The sequence below is a fragment of the Rhea pennata genome, unplaced genomic scaffold, assembly GCF_028389875.1.
Source record: "Rhea pennata isolate bPtePen1 unplaced genomic scaffold, bPtePen1.pri scaffold_51, whole genome shotgun sequence".
In the NCBI taxonomy this organism is placed as follows: domain Eukaryota; kingdom Metazoa; phylum Chordata; class Aves; order Rheiformes; family Rheidae; genus Rhea; species Rhea pennata.
Window position 1 is genome coordinate 685,546 of NW_026907687.1, and position 12,921 is coordinate 698,466.

At 47.9% G+C, this 12,921-nt stretch overlaps 1 protein-coding gene across 1 annotated transcript; it reads right to left on the bottom strand.

Moving 5' to 3' along the window:
* Nucleotides 1-11,213: 11,213 nt before the first annotated feature.
* Nucleotides 11,214-12,191, bottom strand: LOC134154888 (olfactory receptor 10A6-like). Its single transcript, XM_062601518.1, has one exon. The coding sequence runs from the start codon at nucleotides 12,189-12,191 to the stop codon at nucleotides 11,214-11,216; it is 978 nt and encodes a 325-aa protein (XP_062457502.1).
* Between the last annotated feature and the right edge of the window lie 730 nt (nucleotides 12,192-12,921).

Sequence of the window (12,921 nt, forward strand, 5' to 3'; positions counted from 1 at the left end):
CATTACCAAGTAAATCATGAGCTAGAGGAGGTAGAGTAGTGTCTGGAGTGAGGGGACATTGCCCATTCCCAGCAGGAGGAATGCCACTGGCAATGTGCAATTGTCCAATTCCCCTTTCTCCATGAAACCTGTTGGGTCCCTCATTCTTCCTTCAACAGCAAGACAACCTACAAGAAAAAATACCCACTTATTTCTTTTGTTCTTGTGTAGAAGAATCATGAAGTAAGTTGCTGTCATGGAAAACATGGACCCTGGCAGTTCTGTGAGTGCACTGGTGTTGCCTTTATAACCTCAATGACTAGTGAAAGGAGAGCATTAGGTTTTTCCAGAGAGTAAAACCATGCATCTTAAGAGAAGTATGTCCTAGGAGAACCAACAGAGGGAAACTGAACCACAGAGTTGGTCATTTCATCCTGGAGCGGAGTTAGAGGACAAAAAGCATTCACTCAGACTGTGATAATGTCTCTCCTACACCTTAAGTTACTCTGAAGAGCAACTACAATCCCTACCAGGCAAGAAAATCCCTTTAAGTGACCACATCATGCCAGATACCTTTTCTGCTCAATGGAGGGAGATGGACCCTGCACAAAACAGCTCGGCTCAGGTCTCTCTGGAGCACTTGTTTTGGAAGGGACAGGCTTTATGATTCCTCTGACAATGCATGGGTCAAGAGTTGACACCCATGGCATCATGCAGCATGACTGCCTGAGAGGACTGGGTCCCATCTTGTTCAACTTATTCATCAATGACCTGGATGAAGGAACAGAGTGCCTCCTCAGCAAGTATGCCAATAATACCAAGCTGGGAGGAGTGGCTGATACACCTGAGGGCTGTACTGGCATTCAGAGAGACCTGGACAGGGTAGAGAGTTGGGCACAGAGGAACTTCCTGAGGTTCAAGAAGCTCAAGTGCAGGGTCCTGCATCTGGGGAGAAATAACTCCATGCTCCAGTACAGGCTGGGGACTGACCTTCTGGAAAGGAGCTCTGCAGAGAAGGACCTGGGAGTCCAGGTGGGCAATGTGCTCTTGTGGCCAGGAAGGCCAATGGTCTCCTGAGGTGCATTAGGAAGAAAGTTTCCAGCAGGTTGAGGGAGGTGATCCTGCCCCTCTACTCAGCCCTAGTGAGGCCGTACCTTGAGTACTGTGTCCAGTTCTGGGCTCCCCAGTCCAAGAGAGACATGGAGCTACTGGAGAGAGTCCAGCGTAGGTCTACGGAGATGATCAGAGAGCTGGAGCATCTGCCCTGTGAGGAAAGGCTGTGAGAGCTGGGCCTGTTTAGCCTGGGGAAGAGAAGACTGAGAGAGGATCTTATTAAGTATCTGAAGGGAGGGTGGTAAGGGGATGAGGCTAGACTCTTTTCAGTAGTGCCATGCAACACAATGAGAGACAATGGGCAGAAACTGAACCACAGGAAATTCTTCATGAATATGTGCAGGAATTTCTTTCCTGTGAGAGTGACAGAGCACTGGAACAGCTTGCCCAGAGAGGTTGTGGAGTCTGCTCTTCTGGAGAGCTTCAAGGCCCACCTGGATGCAACCCTGTCTAACATGTTGTAGGTGACCCTGCTTGAGCAGGGGGGTTGGACTAGATGATCTCCAGAGGTCCCTTCCAACCTCAACCATTCTGTGATTCTGTGACTCTCAGTCTCCACATAGGCTTTAGAAAGTAAAGTCAGATAGATGTTAAAGATGGACACCTGGGCTAAGTCAGCCAATATGTGAAGGAAAGATTTTGAGCAGACTGAGAGGGAAGAGGATGGCAAAGAGCACTCACTGTGTGTTGGTCCCCCTTCAGCAATGGCTTCTGAGGGCCTTGGGGCTGCCTCATGGCATAGCCCAGGAGCTGCACCTCAGCACTGCCAGCTGTGCTTGCAGGGCTCTGGACTGGCTCAGGGGCAGCAAAAGCACAAATAAATCCACACAGACTAACAAACACCGCAGGACTCTGCTCAGCTAACAATGGCATCAGAAGAAATGTGTGAAGGGAAGAGGGAGGTGGAATAGAAGACACCCAGGAAAGGATATGCCTGTCACCTTTCCCACTCATAAATGCCACCATGCAAAACCTCGCCAGCTAAAGAGGAGCATACCTGACTCAGAAAGTACAGCACAGACCTACATTTCTCAGTATGAGATGATAACTTCTGTGCTGGTGGTGCCTGACAGCGATTATCAAGGTCAGGGTCTCACCCTCTGCCTCTTCCCCACCACGTCCTTCTCTTCCCTGAGCTCTCTGCAAATTCTCACCCAAGCTCCTGCATTGCTCTGCCCTTGCCATCTTCTTCCAGCTGGTCCTGTGCTATGTCCCCAGCAGCGGATGAGTGGCCCCTGCTCTCCAGAGTTTCCAGGAGTTTATAGGACTAATGAGTCTCTGAAGGTGTCTGCTGCAGCTGGTCTCCCTCCAGGGACCACAGGGAGTGAGCAGTGCATAACTGGCGCTCAAGGCTGAAACCTCTGAGCTAGTGAAGACTTTGTGAACACTTCTGTCATACAACTTTCTCCATAGCTGTGGTCACTTGCACTTTGAGACATGCTCCTTTGAAAGGGAAAGTGAGGTTGGGCAGTTGCCAGGACTCCTTCAAACTCATGATGCAAAATCAATAGAGATTCATGAATGTGATTGCTCTCACCTCCCTGCTGGTGACTCTCTGTTCACTGACTCACTCAGGTTTAGAGAACCCTGATGGCCTGAGTTGGTTCCTCCAGCCTCCCACAATGATCAGTGCAGAGGAGGAGGCCGAGCTCCCAGCATTTCCTTCCAGCCATGGCAACTTGCCCTGAAGCATGGGATGTGTCCCCCTCGAAGACTAGGGTCTGTCCTTTGAGAGTAGAGGACCCCAAACCTCTCCCTGGGGCTCAGGCGCTTGGTCTATTGGGGCCTGAAGGGAGCAGAGTTACAGATATTTCCTCCTTGTTTCTGTCCATCTCTCTTACCATGGAGGTACCCAGGGGTCACCTTTGCTCCTGCTGTTGCAGTAATGAGTGCCACAGGGTGTGATTTCTCTCAGCCTTGTTGGAATTGCCTGTCATGAGATGCAGTCTCCTTGGCCTCTGTCCTGGCTTGAAGGCAGGACACAGGCATGGACAGAGAAGTATGTGTGACAGCTGCCTGAGCATCCTGAAGGTCTTTGACTGAATTGGCTCCAGTTTGTTATTGTCTTGAATCATCTGGGACCCAACACTGGATGTGGCACTCCAGATATGGTCTAATGAGCACTGAGTATGTGGGGTGACCACTTCCTTCCATCTCATAGCCATGCTTCTGTGCACACAGCTCAGGAGGCTGTTGGCCTTCCATGATGCCAGTGCACACTGCTTTCTCACAATCACTTGACCATGCACCAGGACCTCTAGGGCATTTTCTGCAGAGCTGCTCCCGGCCAGACTGTTGTCAGGGCCCTGAGGGCAATAGGAGGCCTTCATGGCCCTGACCACACTCACCAGGGGCTTCAATCCAAATCTGCCACTCTCAGCCCAGGACCCTATTTAAGGTCAGACCTGGGCTGTCAGTCCCATACTGAGCTACACTACAGGTGTGTCTGCCTCCAGCTGTGTTACACGTATGCCTGTACATGTATCCAGGTATGCCTGGCCATGAACCCTGTTGAGGTGGACTCTGATTCATGGCCTGACTTTCCAGTTTGACTTTGGACCTATCTCTTCTCTCTGGACCTGCTCTGCAATTACGAGACATGGTCTGACCCTGGCTACTGGCATTGGACCTGATTTTGATTTGCTGAGTACTGTTCCTAGTTCGACTTTGGACCTTCCTCATCAGCATGAACTTGCTTGATGATATAGAGTCTTGGGTGAACCTGGAGCCCGTCTTCAGGTCTGCCCTGCTCACCATGCCAAGGTATAGTGGGACTGGGCCTTGGCTAGTGGAGCCCCTGCCCCATCAATCATGGTATCATACTTGGCTCCCAGCATGTAATCCCTTCAGGAGCAGCTGGCTGTTGCTGTTCCCTATAAACTGGCCTCAGGCTTTATTGTCGCAGTGGGTTTTTAGTTCCCAGAGGCAAAATTTGGCATTTGTCTCTATTGAATTTCATGCATTTTCATGCTTCCTGCTTATTGAGGCTTTTGATGACCCTCTGGATTGCTGCTGGGTCTTTGACCATATCCCATCCAGTTTGTTCTCCAGTGCAGACATCCTCCAGGTGAATGATAAAGATGTAAAACAGGACAGATCCCAGGACAGACCCCAGTGTTATGCTTCTGGTTGTCCCAAATGTCCCTGGTGTTTCACTCATCCAGACCATCACATCCTGACTTGAGAGGTCATGTGGAAAGCCTTGTTAAAGACAAGGTGAGTGACATTCACTGCTCTTCCCTCTTCCACTAATCTAGCTCTTTCACCCTAGAAGGTAAGAAAATTGGTGAGGCAAGAGTTAAACTTGGGAAACCCATGCTGACTGTTACCAGTCACATATTTTCCCATGTGCTCATAAATGTGTTTCAAGAGGACTCCACCATTTTCCAAAGCACTGAGATGAGTCTGACCAGCCTGTTCTTCCTCTTTTATAATTAAAAGAATGACCCATTCTGAAGACAAATTCAAATTTTTCTTTCATCCTGTCATTGGATATGCTGCCCTCATAGACTGTGTTGTCCTCAGGCCTCTTGGTTTTGAGAAAACAACTCGTCTTTTGTCGAGAATTGCAAAGGCTAGTTTGTGAAACACACACTAAGAATCGGATTTTTCTCAGTTGCTTTTATTTATTTATTTAATCTATTACACAGGTATCAGTACTCTCTGTGGATGAAGAATTTGAGTTCATTTTTGGAAGCCTTGTTGGAGTGACAAAGGCTGGCAGAAGATGAGTTTGCAGAAAAAAACCTTCTTTGGTAAGTGGAATATTGGAGGTGGCAGGTGCAGCCGTGAAGAAGCACAGGCAGTGATTCATGACTGTGAGGCACCACTCAAGCACTGGGGTCTGGTGGTGGTGGGGAATTGCTCTGTGGTGGCATTTGGAGGTGTTGGAGAGCACCTCTTTGGGGTAAGACCCAGTCCTGGGGGACTCCTGGGTAAGACTTCTGGGGGACAAGGTTGAGGGATATCAGAGGAAGGGAGGCAGCCTAGGGGACAGTTGAGGGGGTGTCAGTCCCATGGTTGGGGCAAGGACATGCAGGCATTTTGCACAGTGACCAGGGGGAACCTCAGGCCGAGGATGATGAAAAGCATCACCGTTCTGGCAGGCTGGGGATTAGAACCAGGCCCCTTGGCTTGGCAGAGTCCATCTAAGGGGCTATGTGACAAAGACCTCTCTGTCTCCTTCGTCATGCTAGAATCGCTGCCTCTGACTTTCTCCTCTACTCAGCCCCCAGGGAGGCACACTTTGATTTCCCAAAACAGCTTCATCTCTAACAGCCCTCAGGAGGCCCTATTAGACCTCCCAGAAACTGCCTTCCTGCCATTTCCTTCCACACTCGGTAACTGTCCCCTGGCAGCTCGTTAGCATGAAGCAGCATAATGAGATGATTCTTGCCTTTTGTTCTCCGTAGTGTTGCAGGGGTTCTGCGAGGAGAGGTTGTTGTCTAGGAAGGGTTTTGCTAAGTGTGATGATGGTAATGAGCCCATGATGAAACAGTTTCTGTTCTTTTCCTCATCTGAAAACCTACCCAGTGTTGAACGCATGTATTCCAAATGAACTTGATAAATGTCTACATCCTCTGGGGACCTGAGACTGCCCAACACGTAGCAGCAGGAGGATCCTTAAGGCCAAGGCCCTTTTGGGCAGCCTGCTGCTGGCTCTTTCTCTGATGAGTCCCCTCAGGCTCAGCTGTTTCTGGTGAAACCTTCCCTCTCCCCAGCCCCTGCCAGAGGACAACAGGAGGCAGCATTGCAGCTCCCCGGTCAGCTCCAATTCCCTCTGACACCTCCCCTGTGCAATTGCAATCATCTGCACATACAGTCAGGGCAAACAATTCTGTGGAGTTTCCAAAAGTCACAGCATGCAACAAGTCATTCAGCATCTTAGCGATGCTTTATATCATTCCTGAAATGACTGTAAAATGTGGCCGTGCAACAGACCCAGTCCAAATTGACAGAGATGGGCATGGGATCAGGAGACACAGGCAGCAAGATAGAGGTGACCACAGGAGGATGGGCAGAGAGATGATTACAGACAGGGATTACTGACAAGGCTCTGGACTGGAAATCTGGCCACCAATTACACAAAGATGAGGCAGGATAAATATCAGAAAGAGGAATCAAAATCCTTGCAAAATAGATAGACAGAGAGACAGCCAGGCAGGTGGACGAATTATGGTACCAGTGGAGAGGTAGACAGCAGAAGACTTAGCTAGATGAGTTATTGGCTAGCTAAAATTTTAGGAATGCAAGTTTACATCATGCAGACAATGACATTTGTAGTTTGCAGGAAGAAAAATAATAATCATAGAATGGTAAGATTGGAAGGGACCTCTGGAGATCATCTAGTCCAACCATCAGTATAGCCCATAGGGGGGTTGAACACACAACCTTGGCATTAGTAGCACCACGCTCTAACCAACTGAGCTAAATGTGCCCCCATAAGAGATGATACAATTTTCTTTCTACAAATGGTAAATGTTATAGAAATATGGGTAGTACTAGCAAGATGTGGATCTGTTACATATAAGTGACTGTCATTGCTAATTATAAGCACTGGTATAGGTATGCTGTTAATGTCTATACAACATCATTTCTTTATGCAAAGAGAGTATTTAGGATGAAATAATTCACTAGACATATATTAAAGAAAATTTATTTTCCCACGGTAAATAACAACTGAGCTTAGTCCAAAATTAACTTTGAGAAATTTCCCAGTTGTAGAAAAAAATATGTAAAAGTTGTTTCTGCTACATTTTATTTTTATTTACAATTTTCTTTGTTCAATGGAAAAAAGAACAAATAAATATAGCAGATGATATTTGCTTTTCATCCCCACTGAGATTTCTTCACATTTCTTCTTCTAAGAAGTCCATTCTGCAGGTCTAAAAGGAGGTGGTATTTTCTCTTACTAGTATGAGCCCTAGCCATTTTAGAGAAGGAAGGGGGAAACTGTGTTCCCCCTGCTCCCTTCTTGACTGTAGACATTTAGGGTGCAGCCACACACAGGGTGGGATTCATTTCCCTGTGCACTGGGTAGGTGTCACATCTGAGCTAACCGTCACCTAGGACAAAAGGTGCCTGGCTTAGACAGGGCCAAACAGTCCAGCAGAGACTCTCCCAAAGCCTTACAGATATGACTCCCTTGACAACAATTGTCCAGGGAGCCACAGGTCAGCTGGAGAAGTAGCTGATTTTAGATCTAGACAGAGGAATGTGATTCTGGAAAGAAAAAAGAAATCTATTTTTCAAAAGACTGGTAGGTAGCATTCTCCTCATTTCACACTCCTCAGATCAGGGGTCTACACACAGGTTTTTCTGATTTGGCATGAAGAGCCAAATGTCTAGGGCCATTCAAAGAGACCAGAATGGTCCAAGGCACTTTCTCAGCATTGGCAGATATGGCATTGGAACTATGTGAAAAAATATACTCTTTGAGAGTGGCAGCTAGAGGCTGCATGGGATGCCTTTGATACTGAAAGGGGGTCCTGCACGTCCTGTTAAGTTAATTGCATTCCTCCTGCCTAACCCCAGATAGGCTAAGCACAGTCTGTAGTGCCCAACAAGCAATTCAACTCAGGGGAAAGAGAATGTTCCCATTTGCTTAGCTGGAAGTCCTGCCAGGGAGCAGTTAGAGACCTGGACAGGCTGGAGAGTTGGATGGAGAGGAACCTCATGATTTTCAGCAAGGGCAAGTGCAGGGTCCTGCACCTAGGGAGGAATAACCCCATGCACCAGTACAGGCTGAGGGTTGACCAGAGGTGAGGCCCAGTGGGTTCTGCTATCACTAGTAAGGAAGAACTGGCTGGGGAAGTGATAATCAGTAGTAGCCATGGCTGCAGTGAGTATGAAATAGAGACATTTCAGATCTGATGGGGAGTGAGGAAGGAGAGAAGCAGTGTCCAGGCCCAGGAGTGGAGGTGAGAAGACCTGTGGTTATGGAGGGCATTTCTAGGTGGGATTCCATGGGAAGCAGCTCTGAAGGGCTGAGGAGTTCAGGAAAGCTGGCAGGCCTTCAAGGCCAGCATCCTCAAAGACAACAATGCAGCTCAATACTCAGGAAGACAAGGAGGCAAACCAGGAGATTGCCTTGGCTAAGTGGCAAGTGCTTGGCAGAGCTCCAATGCAGACAGGCAGCACACAGGAGGTGGAAGCAGGGCCAGACTGCAAAACAGGAACTGAGAAATGTTGCCCTGGCATGCAGAGATGGTGTCAGGAAAGCCAAAGCTCAGCTGCAGTGCAACCTTGCTAGGGAGGTCAAGGGTAAGCAGAGGAGCTGTTGCATCATTATTAGTCAAAGGCTTAAAAAGGAAAAGGTAGAGCCATTACTGAATGGATTGGGTGGCCTGATGAGAGCAGACACACAGAACGCTGAGGAGCTCTGCGCCTTCTTCGACTCAGTCTTCACCATGTTATGCTTATAAGCAATGTCACAACAGCAATGAGCAATGAGTAGGATACAATTTATTAATTCACATATCAGAGGAATAGAAAGAAAGATCAATCAATAGTTAGCAAATAAAGCAGAGTCTACGTACCACCAAGCAACTTGGGCTCTCAGCCTCGAGGAGTTTCCCAGTCAGGCATCCCTGAACCAGGGAGGAGGCAACTTGCATCTGTCTCTCCTAGAGTAAGTCCCCTTCCCTTACCTATATATATATATCTGACAGTGATGACCGCAAGTCATACGACAAAGCTTTGCTCAGCCGGTGGAACTAAGATGTGGTTCAGAAGAAACAAAGATGTGGTTCCAGGTGGTCAGTTCTTGGCAGATTGTCCTGTTCACAGAACAATGCAGCTGTCCAAGTTCTGCTCACAGGACAATGCAGCTGTCCAAGTCCTATTAATAAAGCAAGTTGTATCAGCCCTCAGGTATCCCCTCACATTAATAACAGTGACTGGAGGGCAGCCTGTGGAAGCAGGTGTACTTAATCAATATAACAATGGGGTTCAGTGTAACCTCCCCTACACACCAGTAAGGCTCCCTGGTCTCTATAATGAGTGAGAAGTTTCAAGGAGGAGAAGAATTATGAGCTGTGAATGGTAGCAAAGTGAAGGATTGATTGTGATAACTCAGTCTCCACAAGTCCGTGGGACCCAACAAACTACATCTGAGGGTAAGGTGAGAAATAGCAAATGTCCTTGCCGGGCCAGCCTGTATCATTTTTGAGAGGTACTGGAGAAGGAATGGGGTCTCACTGATTATGACAAGAAAGCACAAGTTGCAGCCATCTTCAGAAAAGACCAAAAGGATGGTCCAAGGGGCTACAGACTGGTCAACCTCACTTTGATCCTGGGGAAATCATGGAGCAAGTCCTCTTGTAACATATCTCTGGCAGCATGGAGAAGGAGAAGGGGGTAATGGACAGTCATACCAAGGGTAAATCACACCTGGAAAAGCTGATTAACTTCTGTCATAGAACACCTGGGTTGGTGGAGGGCAAGAGAGCAGTGGATGCCATTTACCTTGACTTTGGTGAGGCTTTTGATGTGTTCCCCCACAACAGTCCTGTATCTCAGCCAGGAGATGGTAGGCTGGATGTGTGGCTAACCAGATGATTAAAACACTGGTTGAGTGATTATGGTCAAAATAGAGTGGTTCATGAGTCATACGGTTTCTGGGGGCATTAACAAGCAGACTCCCACAGTGATCTATCCTGAGACCTTTTCCCTTTTGATTCTTTCTCTCCTGAACAACATCTAAGGAAAACATCAACTCTGGGGGACTGATTGATACTCTGAAACACAGTGAAGCCCCCAGAGGGACCTCCACAACCTGGAAAAACAGGCAAACAGGAAGCACAGGGAAATCAACAGAGAAAAACACCAAGTACTGCTCCAGGAGGGAAGAGCCTTTGCAATGACCCAGCAAGGAGACAGATTGGCCGAGAGTAGCTGTGCAAAAAAGGTCCTAGGGGTCCTGGTTCTCTGGAAGCTGAACATGAGCCAGCAGTGTGCCCTGGCAGCAAGGAAGGCCAACAGCACCATGGTTTGCATGCACAGGAGCATGACCAGTAGATCAAAGGAAGCGAACATCCTCCTTTACTCATCACTTGTTAGACCTCCATCTAGATGCTGTGTCTACACTTGGCCCCCCAATACAGGAGAATACTGACAAACTTGAGCAAGTTGAGTGGAGGACCCCCAGAGTGCTCAGGGGCTGGAGCCCCTCCCCTGTGAGGACAGCATGAGGGAGCTGGACTTGCCCAGCCTGGAGAAGAGAGGGCTTGGGGAGGACTTGAGAGTAACCTCTCAATACCTACGGGGAGGTCACGAGGCAGATGGAACCGTGCTCTTCTCAGTGCTGCACGGTGTGAGGGTGAGAGACAACACGCATAAGCTGAAACAAAAGATATTCTGACTGGATAGGACAAGAAACTTTTTAAAAGGAGGATAGACAGACAGAAGCAACTGAGAGAAGTGTTGCAGTCTCTGTTCCTGGAGCTTTTCAAGACTCAGCAGGATAAACACCTGAGTGACCTGATCTGACCTCATAGCTCACCCAGCCTTGACCTAGAGGTTAGGCCTGAGACCTCCTGAGGTCCCTTCCAACATGAATTTTCCTGTGATCTTATCATCCTAAGTCTCAGTTCATTTTTCCAACTCAGTTTCCCTCTTCAAGAGACTGACTGAAATACTGCAGCAGATTGACAGAGGACAGCATGGTCGTTGATACTAAGATAGTTTGCAGCACCTCAGCACTGAGTCAGTTAATCTTATCCAATGGAAGGAGAAGAGACCTTCTGCTTTAGCAGAGATGAGAAAGGAAGTTCAGTGGCTGGGAAATCAGAGGCAGTAAACTGGGATACTAGCAGAGGTCTGAAATTGCTGGACATGGCAAGAGTTGCACTATCTCAGCTTATTAGCGGGTCATATCTCTATAGGTTGCATTTGTCTCATGTCATCTCGACCGCCTATAAACACACATACAGACACATTCTTTTCATCAGTCTTTATTAGATGACTTAGAGAAATATACATATACGTATTTGCTAATGGACTCTTCCCTTCCTTTCCGTTTTAACTTCACAGAACACATACTCCTTGAGGGATTCCAGGCACTCAGCACATATCTTCCCCCATTGTCTCCTTGGTAGTTTACAAGTGCACCACACATAGTCCTAAGACCCTGGCACAGCAATGTTCTGAGCTCTGGAGATGGCCAAAGCTTTTCTGAGCACTCTTCTCAGGGCCTCCCTGACCTCCCGGTTCCGCAGACTGTAAATGAGGAGATTGACAAGGGGCGTGAGGACGGTGTAGAAAAAGGAGAACACTTTGTTGAGCTGCCTTAGCTGTGGGGTTCTGGGCAGCATGTAGACAATGATGAGGGTGCCATAGAAAACAGTGATGACAGTGAGGTGAGAGGAGCAGGTGGAGAAGGCCTTCTGCCTGCCCACACTGGATGGGATATTCCGAATGACAGCTATGATGCATGCATAGGAGGCCACTGTGAACAGGAATGGGAAGACTATATCCAGGAGAGAGAGTGTGAAAGCTAACAGTCTGACCACACTGGTGTCACTGCAGGCGAGCTCCAGCAATAGGATAAAATCACAGAAGAAATGATCAATTTCTTTGGGACCACAGAACTTTAAATGAGATAGAAAAGAAGTGACTACTGTAGAGATAAGGAATCCTACTAGCCAAGATGCTGCTGCCAGCTTTAGTGAGACCTTCCAGGTCATGAGGCTTGCATAGAGCAGGGGCTGGCATATGGCCAAGTACCGATCGTAGGACATGACTGCCAGCAGGTAGCACTCACTAACTGCAAAAGAGCAAAAGAAATGTAGTTGTGCAATGCCGCCCCGAGCAGAGATGGTCCCGTCCCCAGTCAGGAAGCTGGCCAGTAGCCGAGGCAGGATGGTGGAGCTGTAGCAGGTCTCCAGGGAGGAGAGATTGCCCAGAAAGAAGTACATGGATGTGTGCAGATGCTGGTCTGTCACCACCAGCACAATGATGAGGATGTTCCCAACTACAGTCACCAAGTAGATCATGAGCAAGAGGAGGAAGAGTGGTGTCTGGAGTGAGGGGACATTCCCCATTCCCAGCAGGAGGAACTCCCATGATGATGTTCCATTGTCCCTTTCCACTTTTTCCATATGGCACTGTTTGTCTTCTGCTCTTTCCAGCAAGGGGATCTATGAGAAAGCAGAGGCATTCTGCATTTATTTTTAAGAAGAGTTGGGAAGAACACTGCTGACACCAAAAAAACTAAACCCATATTCTTTTGCTCCCTTCACATTCGCTTCATGGTTTCCCTTCCACTGTGAAAGGAGATTAAGGAGTCCTTCCACAGTGATGAGGATATTCCCAACCATGTCACCAAACAGATGATGAGTGAGAGAAAGATGAAAGGTGTCTGGTATGTGGGGACATTCCTTGTTTCCAGCAGGATGAACTCCATCACTGATGCCTGATTGTCCCATTCCCCTTTCTCCAGGCAGTATTGTTTATCTGCCGTTTTCCCACATACAAAAAAGAAAGAACGCGCTTCTGTCTACATGGTTGAAAGGATTTGTGAATATCACTCTTCTCTTCACATTGGATCTGTGGGTGCACAGAGAAATGATTCCTTCCAGATGGCCCCTCTGCCTATCCCAGAGAGCCCCTTCTGACCACAGAGGCAAACAGCCCCATGGAGGTGCCTCTTTCTCTCTATGCAGTAAGACCACATTGTGCATTTGCTCACATGGAAACAGCCTTGTACCATACGCTCAACCATAGTCTGAGGAAGTACCAGTTTAGTCATGAAGAAGACAGATCCTTCTGCTCTTGGGAAAGAGAAAACACACATTGCACTCACTGAGAAAGCCCTTTGAAAAGCCTTGT

Bases quoted from the DNA above. Each gene is read 5' to 3' on its own strand.
- LOC134154888 (XM_062601518.1), bottom strand. From the start codon at position 12,191: ATGGAAAAAGTGGAAAGGGACAATGGAACATCATCATGGGAGTTCCTC.